General features: G+C 32.1%; 2 protein-coding genes across 2 annotated transcripts; both read right to left on the bottom strand.

Moving 5' to 3' along the window:
* Positions 1–9,208: 9,208 nt before the first annotated feature.
* On the bottom strand, positions 9,209–13,859 carry LOC131938184 (uncharacterized). Its single transcript, XM_059296097.1, has 7 exons — positions 13,676–13,859; positions 13,182–13,339; positions 12,479–12,672; positions 12,278–12,317; positions 12,004–12,071; positions 11,804–11,843; positions 9,209–11,499 (listed from the first exon to the last, which is right to left on the bottom strand). Exons 2-7 carry the CDS (start codon positions 13,320–13,322, stop codon positions 10,723–10,725), a joined length of 1,260 nt encoding a protein of 419 aa, XP_059152080.1. The 5' UTR covers positions 13,323–13,339; positions 13,676–13,859; the 3' UTR covers positions 9,209–10,722.
* A 1,033-nt stretch (positions 13,860–14,892) lies between these two features.
* LOC131938176 (uncharacterized) lies at positions 14,893–22,920 on the bottom strand. The gene is made up of 10 exons (XM_059296090.1): positions 22,790–22,920; positions 22,008–22,283; positions 20,542–20,732; positions 20,307–20,409; positions 20,012–20,152; positions 19,839–19,886; positions 15,981–16,101; positions 15,779–15,865; positions 15,557–15,668; positions 14,893–14,906 (listed from the first exon to the last, which is right to left on the bottom strand). Exons 2-10 carry the CDS (start codon positions 22,262–22,264, stop codon positions 14,893–14,895), a joined length of 1,074 nt encoding a protein of 357 aa, XP_059152073.1. The 5' UTR covers positions 22,265–22,283; positions 22,790–22,920.

Below are 22,920 nucleotides of genomic sequence, written 5' to 3'. Positions count from 1 at the left end.
TCCAGGTTGGATTATGCTTCTGTAGTGTGGAGCGGCAGCTTTATTTCTAAGCAGCGTCCTCTTCTTTCTTTACAAAAAAGGGCTATAAAACTGGTTACTGGCTTGTCTAGTAGTCTGGATTCTTTTCTTACAACTAAAATACTTCCATTAAATAAAAAGATAATATATACTAAATCAATTTTCTTATATAAAATATTCCACGAAACAGCCCCCTCTTACTTATCAGATCTATTTTCTTTTAACATAAAATTAAATCGTCGTCTTAATTTACCATTCCCTTATTCAACCTTTTTCCAAAAACATAGCTTCGCCTACTCTGGTTCTAATTTGTGGAACAATCTTCCTAATAAAATAAAGCTATCTAGATCTGAAAATATATTCAAATCTAAACTAAAACTAAAATTATTTAATGACCTAATTGACTCATTGTAACATTTCTCATTCATCTATTATATTCTCTTTTTTATCTCATTATGTATGATAGCTATGTACCATTGTTTCTTTATTCCACATTTTTAGTGCTATGTGTTACTGCTATGTGTTATTGAATTGTTTTATTTGTTTAAACGGCCAATGTGAAAAAAGGCCTTTGTGCCTACAATTGTAACCGTTGTTTGAATAAATTTGAATAAATTTGAATTTGTCCCATTTTTACATGTATTTTTAAACGTAACTGAGGATGTGTCTGATATTTTATAATTATTTTTTTTTAAACACTCGTTTACGGCGTTTAGATAAAGTATTGTAATAGCAGTTTTTGATAAATCTCGACGTTGTACTTTTTCCTAATTAACAAAAAAAAACAGTGTGTGTGTGTGTGTGTGCGTGCGTGGGTGGGTGGGTGGATTCTGATTGAATATTTTTATATGTTAGTGAAAAAACCCAACTAAATATTTTGTAAAAGCTGAAGCACATATTTAATTTGGTGTGTGCAGCAATCTAAAATAATCCATTTAACCTTAACACTATCGGACATTCAGTAAGGGTTAACCGATGATCGAGTAACACGCATAAAACCACTGGTTTAGAGTTTAAACCGCCGCAACAGTTTAAGCCCCCAAGCATAGACCGGCAGAATATTCACAGTGATCAATCAGCTGCACCTTTACACTCTTGGCGTACAGCTTGCACCACCTGAAAATTTAAGTGGTATCCAACACTGACAGTACTAATCTCAACCTACTCGAGTTATTGCCCCTGTACTGTGACCCCCCCCCCCCCCCCCCACCCACTGCTGTTTTTTTTGGCAGGAAATGATACGAGAGAGCGGGGATAGTTTATTGGAAAGGTACGGAGATATTGGGGAGGTGGAGATAATGGAGATAATCGTGGGGAAATAAAAGTGAGATAAATCAGTATATTAGGAAAAGTTAAGAAAGGGGAGACAATTCAATTGTAGGGGTTTTACATTGTGTTAGTGGAATACACGTTTCTATGTGATATAGCTCGCAAAGTGTGAATGGAAAGAAGTAAGTGGATGGGGGGAGGGGGATAAAAACATGCACTTTGCAGTTCCTATAAATAGAATTAATTATACAACACCAACATGATTCTATCTTGTTTAGAGCATGTCATTATGACATGTGACATGTGATAAGGACGTAGCGACGAGGTAAATATTAACGTATACAAAATGACCCGCCCTTGATAAACACATCCTTTAGTGTAATCATAGTTAGTAGACAGCTGAGCTAATTCAAGAATCCAGGTTGCGTAAATAATATGTTAGTTCGTGATGCGTAGACGTGGGTGGCCAAAATGTAACTTTTATCTAGATGGAAAATATTTTCTAAAGGTTAAGGCTTTAGAAAGGTTCCTTGACTAATAGTATTTAGTTGGTTATTTTAATATTTTGGTGAGAAAAATCGGTATAAATAAATAAATAAATAAATATATATATATATATATATATATATATATATATATATATATATATATATATATATATATATATATATCCATATATATATCCATATATATATATATATATATATATATACATATATATACATGTATATATATATATATATGTATATTATATATATATATATATATATATATATATATATATATATATATATATATATATATATATATGGCGTATTTAAGCTGTTTTTGAGGCCCAAAGATATGCTCCTGCTATAGATATGCTTAAGCCATTTAAAATGAAGTGATTTGACAAGCTTTTTTATCCAAGCTAATTAAAGAAAAGGGCAAACATGAACGACGGTTGGGATGGAAAATGAAACAAATATTGACGTCAAAATCTAGATAATCCATTCATGTTGAGAGATGCAGATTATAACATTAAAAAGAGTCCTATTAATATCTTTTTATCTGACTGCAGTTAGTTTATAATAGGTTTTTTTTTTTACTTGTCCCAAGGCGTACGTGTTACACCTGTTAATGTTTACACACGATGCAGTGGGAGTTTATCTTATATGATTTTGGCATCGGTTAACTTTAGTACATTTTGAAAGTATCTTTCGCAACCAAAATTGTTATTAAATTATATATATATATATATATATATATATATATATATATATATATATATATATATATATATATATATATATATATATATTATAGAGACATAATTCTTAAATTGAGGTCCAATTGTCCCGAGGATCTGTAAACGAGTAATAAAAATTAAATAATAATTATAAATCATCTTTATGCTCAGTCATAGTTTGAAATATAAGCTTTAAAAAAATTTCAACTATTGAACCTCAAGGGAATCTTCACCCTTTTGTCGTCTGTGTAAATATATTTTGTTTCGTTTTTTAATGTTTTATTCTTTCCCATAGGTTAAAAGTCTCATTACCTTTATTCTTTATGTTTAAATATAAGATTCAGGGCCGGGGCTACCTACAAGGCGTACTCGGCGGTCGCCTAGGGCGCTATCCCCAGGGGGGGGGGGGCGCAAAATTTTTAATCGCTATTATCAAAAAGTACGTAATAATTAATAATTAATAAGAGTAGCGATCTATTTCGGCATCTAGGACGAACTATCAGTTTTGCACCCCTACCCCAAAATTAGGTTTATATAGGCCTATATTTATTCGCGATGGTCAAAATGCAACCCCACCTCCCTAATTTAGAAAGGTCGGGGCGCTTTTCACCAGTCACTTTGCCTTTTTAATTTGGTGTCACATAATTAATGTAGAAAACGATTAAATAATTTCGTAATTTAAATTTCGAACATTTCAAACAGTTATCTAATTTTAATAGGGCTTGTAAGTCTCGTTTTCTCTGACTTTGAATTAGAAATATGTCCTGGTGTATAGAATTTTGTAATGACGTGGTGTTCAAAGTATTGTACTTGTTTGGTAAGTTTTGATGAATCGTTTAGATTTGATAGTAACGGAAGGCTGTTGTTGCTGATATGGTTTCGTAGGTATAAAGTATCGAAGTGTTGAAGTGTCATAATTTTTATTCGGCTATTTTGTAGTCGAATGTCTAGTAGAATCTGATTGGTAATAGAGAAATGAGAATGCAGGTGAAGAAGTATCGTAGCTCTGGAGTATTGATTCTTGTGGTATTAAGGTATCGAGTTATATTGACTGTTAAACTGTAGTAGTAGGTCCAGTGAAATCTTTGTTGATTGGGAGTACTGTTTGTAGAGCTTTGTGAAGTTAAACGAGTTGGTGTCGTAGTTCTGGAGCATCGAGTCTAGTTGTGTTTAGGTATCGAAGTTTGATATGCGTTGTGAATGTAGTAGAGTATATCGAGTAGTCGATTTTATCGTAAGTTAGATGATTTCAATTCAGTACAGAACACACTACAAAGAAAGGTAGGCGTTCTCTAGTTGAAAAATCTTTAGTTTTTAGGAAACTATATTGCCACTCTTAAAGTATTAATATATAATATTAAACAGGATGGAATTTATAACTAACCGTAAACTTTTTTTTTTCAAATTACAATTTTTTTTATATTTAATTAATAATTCTAGCAATGTCTAATACAGTTACCCGCGTTTGATTTTTTTTAAAGCGTCCCTTTATTTAGGGGATCCAAAATTTTAAATAGCATGTGCCAAAACACTAATCAATAAAATGTATGTCATCCAAATTGAATAGAAGTATGTTATAATAAAGCTACCGCTTTTAGACTTTCAAACAAAACCTACAGTTACGCATTCAAAAAGTAAAATTATATTGTTTTCACAAAATTACACAGCTAATATAGAAGGAATTGTTATAATTATTACGTAATGGAATTTAGAGAGTTTTTTTGTGTTTTTCAAGCATGTCTTAGCTACACTTTGTTAATTTGGAAAGTTATTTCCCTTGAATTAAATTTGGGTATTTGGATTTTCAAATGGGAGATGATTCGTTGCGTAATTCTACACTCTTTCAAATTCCTGCACCTTAGGTTGACCGCTTATAAATACAACTTTAAGTTATTATTTGCTATTGTAACAATTATATAAAGCCAAAAAACCTAAACAAAATAGTTTGGTAGGTTTTTTAGCATTATCAAATACATCAATACATCAGTTGCCGTTATAGATTGCAATTTTTAATGATAGCAGACATACAGTCTTAGTCGTAAATTAGACATCTAATTAATTAGATTTTCAAAAACCAAAAAATCGATACATAATCACACAATATAGACATTTTACAATTATAACTAAAGACAGTCAAGCTTAAAACAGGTAAGTTCTGTTTTAAAACTCACCTTGGGAGGACTGCAGGGAGACTAACATTACAAGAACTTTTTTTGATTCAGTGATTTTTTTCCAGACTTTTTTTCTCCCTGGAGGGGGAGAGGGAGCTCTTAAAATTTCTAAGTCGGGACGGAGAGGGGCTTTGTCGTTAAGTACAAGTAGACTCAGGCACTTAGCAACAATTTCAATAAAATGTGATTACGCTTGCAAACTGGAAATGAAGGAATTAGTACAAACTTATGGGACGAACGAGGCAAGTAAAATATGATTTTGATGTTTACTTATAACGTGAATGCAATTGATAATAAATTAATATGTCACTTTTGATTATTTTTTTCTTATACATATGTTTTAGTAATTAATTTGTGTGAGGGGGCGTTTTAATAAGTTTTGCCTAGGGCGCTAAATAGCCTGGCGCCGGGACTGATAAGATTAACATTTTTTTTAAAAAAAGAACAGAATACGATTGTTGTTCTTTCTATTAATTAAAGCTTTATAGTTGGCTTTGTTTTGTTTCAATATCTAAACGTATCATATGCGAAATGTAATTCTTTGTTCGGATGTAAATGTGAATATGTAAAACCATATTGAGACTAATTGAATTTTGATGCACAGTTTTTTTTATGTATATAAAACCTAAACAAATGTCAGAAAAACTGTGATAAAGCTAGGTTTTAGAGTATTGATTTTAGTATTCAAAGTCTCTTTTAACAATGTGATATAGTTTAATAGAGATGTATTAATATATATTTAATGGGTTTATATATAATTTATGTTTAATGGAGGTAAGTAAATGCATTTTATCTAACACAATTCCACTACTACTCAACAACTGCTTAGATACATTTATTCTTAAATTAATAATGTAGACTACATGCTGTCTGCCATTTTTAAGAATATAAAGATTTACTATAAGTATCATACATTTCTATCAAGATACGTCGTTTAAACACTCGCGAAATAAGACTACGTTTCACAAAAATATAGATCTAGATTAACTTTGAGAAGAATAGTGAATATTAAATCAGAAATTTAAAACTACATATTATTTCATCATTAAATTGGAAAAAAAGTTGCAACGACCACAACATTGACTCCATTACTTTAAAATCCTTATTAGGTATAGGTCTATATTCTATAATTCCATATTTGATATTCTACGTTCATTCTAGGTCCCGGGTATTTTATTAAGCAAGGTAGGCTAATCGAAGACATTTTTAACAACGAAAATTCCAAGTTGCTGTTCTTTAAAAAAGAAAGATGGCGTCACAGTCTATATCTCCTGTACAGTTGATTAGTAATAGATTTTAAAGGTAATTTTATCCGACTTTAGATGTGATTCATTCATTAAAATTTATTTAACTTGAAATTTTAAGTACTTAATTATAAACACCCTCGCCATTTCAGTGGCGTAGTTAGGGAAGGGCGGGTGGGGCAGCCGCCCCGGGCGCCGACCCTAAATCTGCGCCAAAATGATTATATACAATTAGAAACTCATTTTATGCTGTGGTATTGAAATATCACAGTCAAATTAGATAACTTAACGTCTACATTACAAGACTTTACTCACTGACTGAACTGTTTTCTACATCAGTTGGGTGGCACCACATTTAAAAATAAAACTTTATGGGAAAGCAGAGTTTCTTCCAGGCATCTCTTCGGGGGGGCGAAGCCCCCCCCGAAAAATTTTTACCGCCCCCCGAACGAAATGAAATTTATATAATTTATATAGAAAATATATACTTTTAACAGTGTCCGCCCCGACGAAGAAAGTTTACCGCCCCCCCGAAGATTTCAATTGCCCCCCCCCCCCCGGAGAAAAAAGTCTGGAAGAAACACTGTGGGAAAGTGAAGGTAAAAAGTAACACCATCTTTTCCAACGGGGGGGGGGGGGGACTTTTTCATTAACACTAATAACTATTTATATAAATGGGAGGAAGGTGGTGCACACATGATTGTTCGCCCAGAGCGCAGGAATGGGTCGCTACGCCTCTGTACCCGTGTGTATGAGAACAATATTCCCAGGTAAGAAAGGTAACAAATGAAAGTAATAAGGGTGCGCGGACCTTTGACCACAGGTCCTATGACCATAGGGGGTTTGACCATAGGGTTTTGACCACAGCGGGGCTTTGACCATAGGGGCTTTGACCATAACGGTGCTTTGACCATAGGGGGGTTTGATCATAGGGGGTTTGACCATAGGGAGTTTGACCACAGGTGTTTTCTCAGCAGAGGGTCTTTGATCACAGGCGGGTTGTCAACGGGTGTTTGATCGCAAGCGCTGTGTCCGGCTTTGATCACAAGTCTTTTGTTCACATAGACAACTGCAAGGTGTCGCATGGGGCAAGCTACCCACTGATTAGCGATACAAGATGCTGCACGAAAAAGTACAACGTGCTGTCCAGACAAATGGTCAAACAGATGTACTGACATATTTGCGTGCTATAGCACATCTGTCATTTAATTAACCATTTTAAGTATTACTTCTTTGACTATATTGCTGGCTTGTTTTTTATCATTTTTACTTTCTCGTATAAACGAAGTATAGAGAAAGTCTTGTAATCGTGCAAAAAAAAAATCGAGATTTTTACAAATCTCGACGTTTTACATCTCACTGATACGGAAAAACATAATTTTGCAATCTTGTCCGTATGTCTGTGTGTCTGTCTGTCTGTCTGTCTGTGTTTCTGTCTGTGTGTAAACACGATAACTTGAGTACCGTTACAGCTAGGTTGATGAAATTTCATATATAAGTATTTTATCAAAATCGTAGATCCGTATCAACTTTTGAGCAAATTCCGATAACCGGAATGGGTACTTTTTCTACTTTGAATTTTTCAAAAGCCTATAACTTGAGTACTATTTCAGATAGATAAATGAAATTTCACATGTAAGTAAAAGATCTAATTCTCTACCTTCTTTCCAGTTTTGAGTAATTTCCGTTGAACGGAAGTACTAATTTACGCTGTTTCCGATTTCTCAGAAAACGCATGTAAATTTATAAAGTACTCATATTATTGCGCACTATTATGCACATTTTATTAGGCGTTCACTTGGTGTGCAATTCTTTTATTTTACGAGATTCCATTCTATTATAAAGTGTTTAAGTAATTAAAAATGGATTACAAATATTGTCTATGTCCTGTGTTGCCATCCCTCGTAGTTTTATATTAGAATATTCGAGAAAGTTTAGGGGAGATCACTCCAGGTTTATTTATCCTTTATATATGCTATGTATTTTCAAGTACATCTACATTTTTCATTTGTGAAACTTGTTATATGTCGCATTATTTGTGTTCCCTTTATATTTAAAATAAATCTATGAGGCCTAGCACCAGCCTTTAGGTGGAGACTAAAATATCGTTCTTGAATTTTTTTTTAATGCATGTTAATTTCTATTAACGTACTCTCGGGAAACATGTATAAAATCGTATTAATTGTATCATAAATTTAAATAAAAAAAAACCATTTTATAATTTATATTTTACAATCTATATATTTTGTTTAACCTCCCTCTTTGTTCAAACCCCCTATGGTCAAAGCCCCTATGGTCAAACCCCCTATGCTCAAACCCCTTATGGTCAAAGCGCCTGTGGTCAAAGCACCGTAATAAGTAAGATAGATGGTCGTTGTAAAGGGAATATAACTAAAAAACTAACTTTTATTGAGATTTTAAAATGTAGCTGCTTAGGCCCCCAGAGGCTTTAGACTATACTGTAACATTATGAAAATAAAAAAAAAAATAATTTAATAAACAGAGCTGTGATACGTTCTGGTTAGCTTATCAACGACTGAACTTGTAATCCCAATCGGTTAGTAGAATCTGCGTTTAAGGTTTACTAAGTAAAACTGATTGTATAAATTTGCGAATGATGTAAAGAACAGAAAATTTCGAGTTTCACCCCTCAGCAATCCTTATTTTATCCACGAATCAAAAAAAAATTTTCAGCTTCTAAATCTATATTTATTTACAACACGTAAAAAATAAAATTATATATATATATATATATATATATATATATATATATATATATATATATATATATATATATATATATATATATATATATATATATATATATAAGCATCTATATAAATCTATATATACATATATACATATATATATATATATATATATATATATATATATATATATATATATATATATATATATATATATATATATATATATATATATATATATATATACATTTATATATATATATATATATATATATATATATATATATATATATATATATATATATATATATATATATATATATATATATATTTATATTTATTTATATATATATATACATAAATATATATTTACATATATATATATATATATATATATATATATATATATATATATATATATATATATATATATATATAGGGCCTATATATATATATATATATATATATATATATATATATTTATATATATATATATATATATATATATATATATATATATATATATATATATATATATATATATATATATAAATTTTCTATGAGCCTACATATTACACGCAATGGCGTAAAAAAATACCTTACGATTTTATTGCCGTTATACAGAGCTTTATACAAACTGCTATTGTTGGTTGTTATTTTTTTATTTCCCAGGTTGTTTCTTATTTTAATAGTATTAGCCTAGAACAGGGGTCTCCAAACTTTTCAGTCCGAAGGCCGCATTAACTATCAAATTTTAGTTCGGGGGCCAGTTTCTTCCAGGCATGTCTTTGATTTTTCTTGGCAAAGTTCCTCAGCCATCACCAACAAACATATATTCCTTGGACAAAAAGATCTCCGCGGGCCGGATGAGAGGACTTCGAGGGCCGCATCCGGCCCGCGGGCCGTAGTTTGGAGACCCCTGGCCTAGAAAATATGAATAGCGACAAAACAAAATACGGTTACCATTGATTCAAACTTTAAATTTTTTAAAAATCTGAAATTATTTTATTGATGAGCATTTATTTCAACAAAGTTAATAAATAGCTGACAAATCTACATTGAAAATTATTTGCATTTCTTGAAAAATAATTGAAGCTAAAATATTAACTAAAATTGACCATTAAATATAGTTACATAGAATCAAAAGAGTATAATAGAAAGAGAGGGAGAGAGAGTGAGGTATAAAGAGAGAGAAAGAGAGAAAGAAATTAGTTTAATTAATTCTTCCACAAAAAAAAATTGATATAAAAAATAACGAAAGGTTAAAAGCACGATGATATTTTTGCAAACAAGAGTAAAATAATTAGAGTTGAAAGACATGACATTGTTTAAAAGTGTAGAAATTTTTCTGAAACTAGCAACCATTTGATCCTACGAAATGGAAGCGACCGAATTAATAAAGCGACCGTAAAAATGATACAAAAAAAAATAAAGAAAATAATTCAGATATCTCATAAATTTTAGAATCAATGTTATACAAATTTAGAAATCCAGGGAACTTGAAAATAATTAGTTGAGAATAGGCTACATTTCTATTTTTTTATCATTTCTAGTTTATTACCCGATGTTTCACTTTCGTAAGACAAATATTAATTGACTGTACAGGAACTCCTTTATCGATTTCTGACAGCCCCACATTATAGTATTTTTTTGTTTACAAAACTTTGCAGGTACATGCTTAAAACAACAATTCGAATTTAAACCACATGACTTATTTCTGCCATTATTTTTAGTTTACATTTAGTACAATAACAATTCTGCTAACCTATCGAATAGCAGGATGCCTTTGTTAATGTCGCAATTACACTTGAAAACCAAATTGTTTTTGCTTTTTTTTTTATTTTAGTTACGGAAAATATTAAAAACATCAAATACATCCAATTTCAGCAAATTCCGAAAAAAAAACCAGTAAGGATTTTATAACCATATTAGTTTTAACTACGCTGTGCATGATTTTTAAAATATTGAATAGGCCTCCCGAATACTTTTGAGATTTTTCTCGCTCGGGTCCATTGTGAAATGTGTTTTAGCTGATCGTTTTGTTTTCTTATTTTACTTTTTAAATTTCTTGTTTTCACTTTCCGTCAATTAAAAGTATTATAAGTAGCTTTCCCCTTGTTTTTTCTTGCCCAACAGTTTCGACTCTGCTCAGCAAACTTAAGGTGGGCGAATGTGTAGAGACCACTTGATGATTCTCTTACAGCTTCTACTTGTTTCAATAACAACTCTCGCTGGTTTTCCAGTTCTAATGGGTCGCTTGTCTTGTTGTTAAATAGCACACATCTTTCGTTGCATTCATCAAAAAGATTTTTAAAATCTCCATTTTGAGCTCGACACCATGCTATAAAAGAATTGGGATCATCATCATGGTCAAGGTAAAAGTTATCTCCATACGTCATGAGGATAATCCCCCATTTTTCAAACACGTCATTGCCAAAAATAGATTTGACAGTTTCCACTGCGTCTACTTCTTGTTTAGTGAACCTCACGCCGTACTTGACTACAAAAACCAGAGCAGTAAAACCGTTGGTCAATTTTCTTGATATCGATTTGACTAAATCTTCAGCGTTCACTATCATATCTTCACCGTTATCACCGATCCCAGTGCCGGCAATCATCTCCAAGTCGCCGACGGTGTGGGTGGTAGTATCTGAGCCAGGTTGTAGTGTTGAGGTCCCAGGTGCTGTTGTTGAGGTGCCAGGTGCTGTTGTTGAGGAGTCAAGTGCTGTTTTTGAAGGGTCAGTTGCTGTTTTTGAGGTCCCAGGTGCTGTTGTCCCGTCTTTAAGAATTGACCTGATTGATGAGCTCTTGCCATTCCCTGTTCTCCCAACAAACAGCAGAACATTTTTAGAAGCGATTTTCTGGAGAAAAAAAACAACAATATATATGATTTTCTGAATATACTCATATATTCTTTTAACATTTTCTACAACTTAAACTCTCAAGAAAACCTGAGAATTTATTTATTAAAGTTATCTTCATAGACATTATTTCGATGAAAAGAAAATCAACAAAAACAGACTTTAATTTTAAGTTTCAGTTTTATGACTATAAAGTTTGATAACAACTATTTTGATTAAAGACAGTTTTGAAAGTTTCATTAATGTTTCAATAGAAAAAAAAACAGTGACTTTCTTATTTTCTAAAAGTTAAATACAATCTTACATAAATGGATTCTATTTCTTTTCGAACACTTATTTCGAACCTGACGATAAAGAAATAAAATAATTAAAAATACTCTTCGAAAATAAATTTAAAAAGTGGCAAGCAATTTTTAACTCTCTTGTAAAGCTCCTGATGCATTATTAAGCATACACATATAAACGTACACTAACACATACACACATCAATATTTGTGTACTTGCCCGTTAAAAGTATTTTGCAACGGTAGGCCTACATCCTGAGGAGGTGCCCCAGACACAGAAGCCTTTTTCTGCATAAAAAATATGATATGTTGAATATGATTGGATAAAACGTAAATCAATAAAAGGAGAGTTTAATTTTAAGTGGCAGTTTTCATGAGTAAGAAGTTTGGTAAAAACCGATTTGATAAAATAGAGCTCTGAAAGTTTGATTGATATTTCAATCGAACAAGTGCCGGTGACTTTTGTATTTACTAATAATTTAATACAATCTTACATAAATGGCTTCGATTTCTTTTTGAACAAATATTTGGAACCTGAGAATAAAGAAATAAAATAATTAAAATACACTTCTAAAATATTTTTTTTAAAATGGCAAGCAAAGTTTATCAATCTTTCATGGATGATCGAGGCATTATGAAGCATACACATACAAATATACACTAACACATACACACATAAATGTTTGTGTACTTGCCTGTTATCAGTATTTTGCAACGGTACATAACAATGACGTGCCCCAAACACCATTCCCAGCACCTTAGGCAGCAGTCCGCCAGCGATTATGATAAACACTGTTTTCAGAAAACTGTAGTCGTAAAAATCTTCAAAATACCAGACCAACATTCCGAGCATCAGAAGGTAGCAGCTCAAAATGCAACTCATTGTTACCTTCATTTGAAAAAATAGAAACAGAATAATTAATTAAATATGATATAAATGGAAACAGTACTTTACACTGTTGTCAATTAACTCTCTACAATTTACATCCGAGTTACTTCCCTCGATCAGGTACACATCGTGAATTACCCCCATGAATATTACAAATCGAAAAACACATGTGTATGACATTACCCTCTGACCATAAATCTGATCCTAACATTAAACGTAACCATAACCGTGGTTTATACTAGGGTTAGAGCTAGAACAAAGAATCGAGTAGCCCTTTCAGCCTGTATATCATAAAATTATTGTTGGCATATTGATAGGTAATCCTGGGAGTGGGTTAATTATTATGAATAGGGGTACTTAACAGGGGCAATAACGATGGCGTATTTCGAATGGGAGTAATTAGCGGAAGCAATAAGGAAACATTCTAGACCAACCATACTAAAACTGCATGTTTGTTTACAGAGGAATATTCTGTTGATATCAATTCGAAAAAATAAACGTGACCCTACCATTGCAATATTTGTGAGACTTGACTTCGGTTGGCTACCAAAGAAACGGTGGCAGCAACAGTAAAATAAATCTTTCCAAACATATAAATTCCCCTCAGTGTCATAGAATAATGGTAGCTTATTTTCGACATCAATATTCATATTGCTTTCAGGATCATCTGAAGAATAAGTGTAAATGTTTATTCATATATATATATATATATATATATATATATATATATATATATATATATATATATATATATATATATATGCATATTTATTTACCTAAATACGTATAGTATATAATATCTTTAAAAACGGTATCGAAATTTCAAATTTTATTTGAAGAGAGTAAATAAAATATTGTTAATCGTTTACATAGAGGTATTCGTTAAATAGTTGTTCTTTTTTTTTTTTTTTATAGTCTTCCATTTATTTTTATTTTTAATTTTTTTTTTTATTGCTCTACGCTACGTGAAATGAAACTTTCAACATCACTCGTTTTTAATTACCCGAAAATTCTGTAAACACAGTGTTTCTGGATGACGATCGGAGTAGAACTGAGCGCTCCGCGCTTGATTGAAAAAGGTTATGGTAGATGTCTGAAGTGACATCTTGGTTGTTCGTCCTTGACCCTGCTTTTCAAAACAATACAGATAGTGTAGATACAGACACGTGCTTTGCTACGGTAGCAAAATCGACAAATAGGTCTCACGGCTGCCCGCTAGTGGTTTTCCCCTCTCCAGTTCCCTATGTTGTAATATAAACCGACGCTGAAATTCTATTCTGCTATTTTCTATGTATTCTATTATATTATAGGCCTACTCAATCTATATATATAATTCTCTTCTGGGAGACGCTAGAAAACAAGCTGCAAAACGCGCTCCCTACCACCCCCACCCCTATATGGTCTTAGTGAGCTGTGTTCACTCTAAATGTTTACAAGCAGAACTGGGTTTAGTGACGACTATTAGGGGCAGATAATTTAGTTTGAAACGATTTTAAACGAAGGGGGGGAGGGGGGGACGGAAAGGGGGGGGGGGGGTTATGGTCCTTAACGTGCTACTTATAGTGTTTTAAAGAAATATTTTCAGTGGCAGCGTTGGTACCGTCGAATTCACAAATTATGAATTACTGAAAAGTAGAAAAAGCAACAACTAAATAGCGGCGTATGTTATGCCGCGGGCCGGCTCGTTTTAATTATTTTGACTAAACTACATTATACTATATATATATATATATATATATATATATATATATATATATATATATATATATATATATCTTCCGGCATGCGCAACAGACCATATCGCTATCACCCCCCCCCTCCCCCAATCAGGTGAGCTGTGGTTCACGCCGAATGTTTACAATCATAGAGCCGGGTCGAATTAGTGATGGCTAGTAGGGGAAGATAATTTAGTTTTTAAACGATTTGAACCTCAGGGAGGTAACAAGTTCTGCTTGATCTTTTTTTTTAAACTTCAGTTTCTATTGAAATATACTTTTTACAAATCATTTCATTTTTTCATCGCTTTTTGAGCTTGGAGAATGTGGTCGTGCGTGAGGAGAGCTCTCCCTCGCCCAGACAACCGGGGAAACTGAGCAAATGTTTGTTAAGTTGATCTGCCATTTTTTTTTACCGTAGCGGAGCACGGGTATAAGCTAGTTTTGGATTATTGATATTGATACTTGATCAAAAATATTTTGCGTGAGGTCGTAAATACTTAGTCTAAGATATTTTGTCTGAGAAATTTAATGTTTTTACTGTAAAATTTTAAATGTAAGATATTTGAAGGCGAGAGAGAGAGAGAGAGAGAGAGAGAGAGAGAGTGAGTAAAAGAGATACAAAGAGATACAAAGAGATACAAAGAGATACAAAGAGAACAAAAAGAACGTTGCAGAATGTATTCACATGTACGACTTGGTAAGATAAATATCTAAAAGTCACTAACCTTCACACTCTAGTAGAAATATGAATTCTTTCGTTTGCTCGTGTCTGTTAGTAATTACCATATCATCCAATGCATTTTTGAAAGCTCCCAAGCACATTTTCAACTGTAAGTTAGTTGTCTCGAAAACACCATACAAATAGATAACTACAACTAGTGCAATGCTAATTATGACATCAGCCTTTTCAAATTCTAAGAACGCGAAAGCTATAAACGTGAAAATTATTTCGACATAGCACAAAATGGAAGAGCAAAACACTGCAGCGTCACAAATGTTTAATAAGATAATGATGAACTGTTTTGTTTTAATTTGTTCATATTTGTGAAAAAAACGTTCTACGATTTGTTTATAGCAAAATTTTCCAAGCATCAACCAGATGATTATAGAAAATATAAAATATACGCTTGCCCATTTATAATCTCCAGTTATTATACTTTCTATACCTAACACTACAAAAGGAAGAGTCAGCATAAATCTTTCCAATAGTCTGGCGAAAAATGGTGGCTCGTCGATGTTGGAAAAAAAGATTAATTTCCAACATGATTTCTTTTTTATCTGTAAAAACAAATGTAAAAAATTACACTTCGTGTTTTTAGATATAAAATATAAAATAGTGCTTATAAAATGTAGGCCTTAAATTTTTTTAAATTAATTAAATAACGTACTTTGGGATCAGAATTGGCTGAATTTTTCATCCTCGGCATGTAAAAGGATATGTTGTCAGCACTATGACCAGCAAAGAAGAAGAAGAGCTCATGAAGAAAAAAAAAAGAAAATTGAATTACCGAAATTGTTGCTTTAAGCTTCTGAATATAAATGCATGTTTGATTATAGCATAAATGTGTGCCACGGTATATATAAACTTACCTTGTGAATGTAATAGTCGAACAGTAGCCATGTCGAGCCTTCCATTGTGATTAACTTGGATGCTAATACAGTTTCGTTTCCATGTGCACTCTCACCTAGTCTACATTTGATTTTCTGCCACCTGTGAAGAATTAATTTTAAATGAAATATTGGTAATTCATTTCATTATTTGTGTTATCTCAGATAAGAGGACGCTTTAAGTTTTTAAAAATTGGATTTCAATTTAACTATTTCCTTAACTTTTAGATTTAGCTGATTTTTCAAATGCTTATAAAACGTTATAGCTTAGAATATTATTATTCAACTAATATTTAATGAAATGAGAATGTTTCGCACGCTACATTTTTACCTTCTCGTATACAGAGGAAGCATTGTAATCGTGCAGAAAAACGAAATCGAGATTTTTAAATCGAGATTTTCACAAATCTCGGCGTTTTAAACAGTACTGCGTTGGGAACACTTAGTTTGCAATTTAATTTCATCTGTGTGTCCGTGTGTCTGTGTCTCTGTTTTTTTTAGTGTCTGTCAACACGATAACATGAGTACCGTTTCAGTTTCTAAATAGGTACTAGCCGTCCCGACCAGGCCCTGCTCTGGCCTCTGTGAAAAACCTTTCTGTTAAAGACCATTACCCGTGTGTTTAGAAATCATCATATACTCGGCATTTCCCACCCTAACCACAACAACTCAAAACAAAAACAAAAAACCGCAAACATAACGCAAACACAATTACAAATACAAACGAAAACAAAAACCTAACAACAAATCCAACCACAACCACACACACCAATACAAACACAAAGAAAAAACAAACGAAAAAGCAAACGAAAAAAACCAAATCCAAACGCAAATACAACCACAACACATAACATACACAACACAACACAATACAAACACAACACAAACACAACACGAACACAACACAATCCGGGACGGCTAGTATATCTTCTTGTAGTTTGGTGCAGGTGTCTATAAAAGAGCTTTCTGGTGCGACCAACAAAAACGAATTCCCCTTTGTGCGCAAAAAAGGACAGACAAAATGAATGCGCAAAAAAACACAAATAATAGCCTGCGGGAATTCCCATTCCCGAATAAAGATGTCTTTTGTTACTTCACCTTGCTTTGATTAAAAGTAATAATTATTCAGTGCATGGAATAAAAAAAAGGCAGTATTAAAAATACTAACATCATTGCACTTAATCAATCCCCGCTAATTATGTAATTATTATTTTAGCGCAATTTCCATTCTGGAGAATTGCGATTATTAACTCGACATTTCTGGGAATGGATGTCCGCAGCTTTAAGTCGTATCTCCTCCTAAACGAAGCAATATCGAGGACTAGTTCCAAAGCAAATATGTTAAGCAAGTTCAGAGGATGATTGTGGGCCCAAAAAATTCCCGGAATTCCTTCCTGGATTTCCCGGAAAAGCCAAAAAACCTCGAAAATGCAGTTTTTGGCCCATATCTCGGAAACCAGACCACTTAGCGACTTGAAACATTTACCAATCGATTCCTGCCATAATTGAGAACAATATTGCCGAAGAAAGTTTTCAAAAATATCCTTTCTTTCGGTCACAAAAAATTAATTTCTTCTAATTTGCATTGGCTAAGATTACTAAGAATATACAAATATAGCACACCGGCTGAGGCAGTCGCTAGTGAGAGGTAACGTCTACACACGCTGCCATTGGCCAGACTCGCGCAGATCTCGCGAGGGGGCGGGGACTAGCTCTGCTCGTGTGGTTTAAACTGAGCATCGTGTAGGAGTTTATATTTATAGGATGATTTACTTATTAACATAAGGAAATTCCGCTTAAATTGTCACTAGACTTTTTATTAACTTGTTTTCCTAACACCAAAACAAAGTAATAAAAATTCTTTCCCCCCCCCCCCCCCCCCCATTTTGTTTTTTTAAGGGAAGTACACACGCTGATTAAGTTTAATTGGTGTGCAATTTTTTTTCTACTCGGTTCTATTTTAAGAATGAAAGTATTAAAAACATGGTCACTAAACCGGTAGTGATCTTCCCTAAACTTTCTCGAATATTGTTATATAACACTACGGGGGATGGCAACTCGAGATATAGACATGATTTTTAATCCATTTTGTATTACTTAAACTTTCAAAAATAGAATAAAATCCCGTAGAAAAAAGAATTGCACACCAAGTGAACGCCAAACTAAGATGTGTATAACAGTGCGGAAAATTATTAGAACTTTGTAAATTCACATGCGTTTTTTTTAGAGAATTGGGAAATTACTACTTAAATCAACGGAAATTACATTACGTAAAATTAGAAAGGAGGCAGAAAATTTCATTAATCTATCTGCAACAGATCTCAAAATATAGGTTTTTGACAAATTGAAAATAGCATAAGTTCCACTTCCGGTTACCGGAAATCGCCGATACAAAGCTTATATATGAAATTTCATCAACCTATCTTTAACAGTACTCAAGGTATCGTGTTCACAGACACACATACACATACACACAGATATACGTACAACATTGCAAAACTATGTTTTTCCGACTCAAGGGGGTGTAAAACGTCGAGATATGTAAATATTCCAATTTTTTTGCACGATTACAATACTTCCTCTATACGTAGTATACGAAAAAGTAAAAATGTGTAAGGCCCATCGGACTGGAGGTGCATTCCTTTAACTGTTTTACAAAAGAGAGCGAGATAGTTTAGGGGAGTTCACTCTCGCTTTATTGTATTTTAAGGTTCTTTAGGTAAACCTTTTTATTTTTGTTTGCAGTTTATCATTTTTAATGTGTAAATGCTGATTAAATTCCCACGTTTTCTTTAACTTGCTTTCTCTGTGTCTGTGTTTCTGTGTTTGTTTGTCTTTCCAATCAAATCTTGCGATCGAAATTTCTGGCACTTCCCAGTTAGCTAGCGCGCTGAAATTTTCAGGGAAGCTTTCTTTTGGATGACCATAGAATATGCAATTGTTATTATTACTAAATTGATCAATGGAAACATTTTATTGAGCATTTTAGACCGCTATATAATCTATATATATAATTCTCCTCTGCGAGCCATTAGAAAAAAAACCAGCGACGCGTACCTCGCGCGCAGTGAAGCGAACGATCCAACGTTGCCACAGGCTTAGGGGCAAATAATTTACTTTGAACCGAGTTTAAAGTTACAGGATGTAGGCCAGTTTGGGGGAGACGATATGGTCGAGTGGTTGGGCACACGATTGCTATCCCACTCGACACGTGTTCTAGTCAGTAACGTATTCACACAACGATTTTTTTTCGAGTTGTCTTTTACGAGTTGTCTTTTTACGAGTTGTCTTCGTTTACCCAAAAAAAAGTGAAAAGATAAAATCGATAGCAAGATTTTAATGCAAACAGACAAAGACTAAAAAGTAGAAAATAATAATCATTAAAAAAGTTTTAAAAAACCCACGTTTTCTGATTGAACTAAAAAGTAGAAAATAAATACTATACATCACAATAATGCAAGCGATCACTCTACTATAAGCGATCAAAAACGTGGGGCGCCGTGATTTTCTTACAGTTTCTAATACTGTTGACTCTCTACAAGCTCCCTAATAAAAGTCAATAGTATTATCTAATCAATAGTAATATAACTTTTACTTCGGCGCCCCACGTTTTTGATCGCTTATAGTAGAGTGATCGCTTGCATTATTGTGATGTATAGTATTTATTTTCTACTTTTTAGTTCAATCAGAAAACGTGGGTTTTTTAAAACTTTTTTTAATGATTATTATTTAAAATAAATTGATGTAAAGCCTCGAAATTGATACATTTATGCATGTTTATGTATGTATTGTTTAATACAATAAGAATACAATTTTGTATTCTTGTCAGTTAGCACTTACTTGTTTATCTCAGTATTGGCTTCTGAATAAATACCAAAGTTTATTGGTCTGTTGAATGGACAATAACATAAAAATATATGAAATATGATTTAAAATTTTTAAAATCAATTCGGTATTAAAATTTTAAATATAGAATATTTCAATTATTTTTGCGGAATTTTTTTTAAACTAACCTGTAACTGAGCCACAGTTTATACAGAATATACATCATAATAGGAATGGATATGATGAACGGTAAATAAAAGAAGACAATTTTAAAATAGACACTTTGGTCATTGCAGTAATATTCATTCCATCTATTGAATCCGCAACACCTAAAGGATGCAAACGAGATATAAGTAAAATGTAAACTATGTTTTTCTTGAATAAAGTAGTAGACAATGTTAACTGCGTAAAATGAAGAGAATCCTAAAATACACTTGTTCACAGTAAACAACGTCATTTTCTAGTCACTCATTGCAGAGATACCTGTAATTTTCAAACGTGTCAATCTCATTGACATTCAAGCAGATCTCTATATTTTTAGAAAGTTCTATATCTAGCAGTTGAAGTTCTTTTTTTAGGTTAAAATCTGGAGGAAAGTAAATATATATATATATATATATATATATATATATATATATATATATATATATATATATATATAATTATCATTTGAATATACGATATATATTCCTATATCCTATAACAAACAAAAGTATACCTGAAATTAAAGCATTTCTAATTAAAGTCTGCTGTCCTCTACACGTTAAATTTACAAGACAATTTTCAGGCGTAGTTTTAAATTGTATTTCAACAGAAGACGTGACGTTTTTAATCATAATTCCATTTGTCCAAATATCTTCATCGAAAAAAAAGAAATATAGAGATCCAAATTCTTGTGCACGATACCACCTAGGATTAAATTAAATTTTTAAAAAGAATATGTTTTTTTATTGAAAATTGTAATTAATAAATTTAATAATTTTTGTTTCTTCGAAACAAATTGTTTGGATATGAAAAAACCAAAGTATATTCTTATAGGTTTAATAGAAATGCAAAATGTCCAACATAATTATTATCAATAATTCATAATTTGTGAATTCGACACTACCCTCCCCTAATAGCCGCCACTAATTCAACCAGGCTCTACGATTGTAAACATTCGTTGTGAACCACAGCTCACCACACTGATGGGGTAGATAGCGATATGGTCTGTTGCGCATGCCGGAAGAGCGAGGGAGGGGGTGGGAGGAGGAATAGATAGTCGCCTTGCGTTCGTGGTGGTGTCCACGTAGAGAATAATATATATTCATTTGTAGAAACATCCCTTTAAATGATCAGAACAAATACTTAATTTTCACAACAACGTAAAACTTTCACAATGAACTCTTGTGAAGTGACATGAAACGAATAAGAATTTATCGAAATGAAAGGAAACTTATATCTGTATAATGTAAGCTGTCGGGGGAAAGTAGGCCAAACCTAAATTGATAAGTTAAATGGAAAACAATTTAAAAAAAAAACCACAATAAGTAATTGAGTTTAGTTTCTTTACTATACTATTACAGACCTTAATTATTTTATCTGAATCTTTGTGTTTTTTTTAATATTGGAACTGACTACATTAGGTTATAATTTAATTTAAAATAATGTTTGCGTAATTTTACTATCTTACGCTGGCTATAGAAAAATAACTTAATATATTTTCACCCATTGGTATGTCCCTAGCTGGCCGTGATTATAGTATAATAAAAACCATATAAGTGGTAAGGGTACCAAACACATCATTTCAATGTTAAATGTATTTGTATGAATTTTCCCACATAGAAAATGCACAGTGGGAATTCACAACACAGGCGATAGGATTTAATTCATTATTATTACTTTGACTGTAGCTTTAATAACGTTCGAGGTTACAAAATATTATAGAAATTAATCGATTTTTATTAAAAGATAAAAACATGTAAGCTGAGGTGTAATTTCTTTTTAGATGTGAATGATAAAGTTGCCTTCCAGATTTGGTGGAATACAGGGCAGGGAAGATGGATAATTTAAATATTTAAGCAATTATATATATATATATATATATATATATATATATATATATATATATATATATATATATATATATATATATATATATATATATATATATATACAATTCACGATTTATTCACATTTTCTCACCTCCAGTTTTCAAATGAAGTAGCCGAATCCTTGCATTTCTGACTATTCGTGTAATTTTCAAATACCAACTTATATTCTAGGAGTTTGGTCTCAGACGACTTATCAAAGTACTCATAAAGTTTCGTCTTCAGCTGATCCGTGATGACAGGGGTTAATGTACAGGTGGTGTTGAGCTCATCTTGGGCTGTAACTGTAGCACACGTCCACAGAAGCACAGCCAAACTTGTGAACAATACCAACGCCTTCATTGCATCCATGAAACAGCCTTGCAATCTGCTGAATGAAACACTCGTGTTTATAAATGCTCCAATTTAGTATGTATTTTAACTCTTTCCCTCTTTCCGTGGCAACATATTTGGTACCCTTTCCCTGGCAACTGGGTGGATCACACCCATAATCTATCTCATAGTAAATAGGCTTTTGAAAAATTCAAAGTAGAAAAAGTACCCCTTCCGGTTATCGGAAATCGCTCCAAAGTTGATACGGATCTACGATTTTGATGTAATACTTATATATGAAATTTCATCAACCTATATATATATATATATATATATATATATATATATATATATATATATATATATATATATATATATATATATATATATATATATATATATATATATATATATGTGTATATATGTATATATATATATATATATATATATATATATATATATATATATATATATATATATATATATATATATATATATATATATATAGCTTATATTATATTTTATACTAGCTTTACTAAAAGTACACATAACTGAAAAATGTACCATGTAACAAGAAATGACAAATAAACTCCACTATAGCTTTAACGAGAAACCATATAATCCTCAGCTCAAAGCAATGAGAGATGCAAGTTGGTTCATCATAGTTTCCCTTTATCACGATTTTCCTAGAAAGC

Source organism: Physella acuta, unplaced genomic scaffold, assembly GCF_028476545.2.
Source record: "Physella acuta isolate Inbredline_101_S28 unplaced genomic scaffold, ASM2847654v3 ptg000236l, whole genome shotgun sequence".
Taxonomy (NCBI): domain Eukaryota; kingdom Metazoa; phylum Mollusca; class Gastropoda; family Physidae; genus Physella; species Physella acuta.
This window is presented reverse-complemented; position numbering and strand designations above follow the sequence as displayed.

What these genes read in the sequence shown, in the direction of transcription:
- LOC131938184 (XM_059296097.1), bottom strand. Translation starts at nt 13,322, where the DNA reads ATGAATATTGATGTCGAAAATAAGCTACCATTATTCTATGACACTGAG. An exon ending in TTGCAAAATACTGATAACAG is followed by an intron (nt 12,318 to 12,478) that starts GCAAGTACACAA and finishes CTTTATTCTCAG; the next exon opens with GTTCCAAATATTTGTTCAAA. An exon ending in AAGAAATAGAATCCATTTAT is followed by an intron (nt 11,500 to 11,803) that starts GTAAGATTGTAT and finishes TTTTTTCTCCAG; the next exon opens with AAAATCGCTTCTAAAAATGT.
- LOC131938176 (XM_059296090.1), bottom strand. Translation starts at nt 22,264, where the DNA reads ATGGATGCAATGAAGGCGTTGGTATTGTTCACAAGTTTGGCTGTGCTT. An exon ending in ACTTCATTTGAAAACTGGAG is followed by an intron (nt 20,733 to 22,007) that starts GTGAGAAAATGT and finishes ATTTAATCCTAG; the next exon opens with GTGGTATCGTGCACAAGAAT. An exon ending in TCGACTATTACATTCACAAG is followed by an intron (nt 15,866 to 15,980) that starts GTAAGTTTATAT and finishes TTTCTTCATGAG; the next exon opens with CTCTTCTTCTTCTTTGCTGG.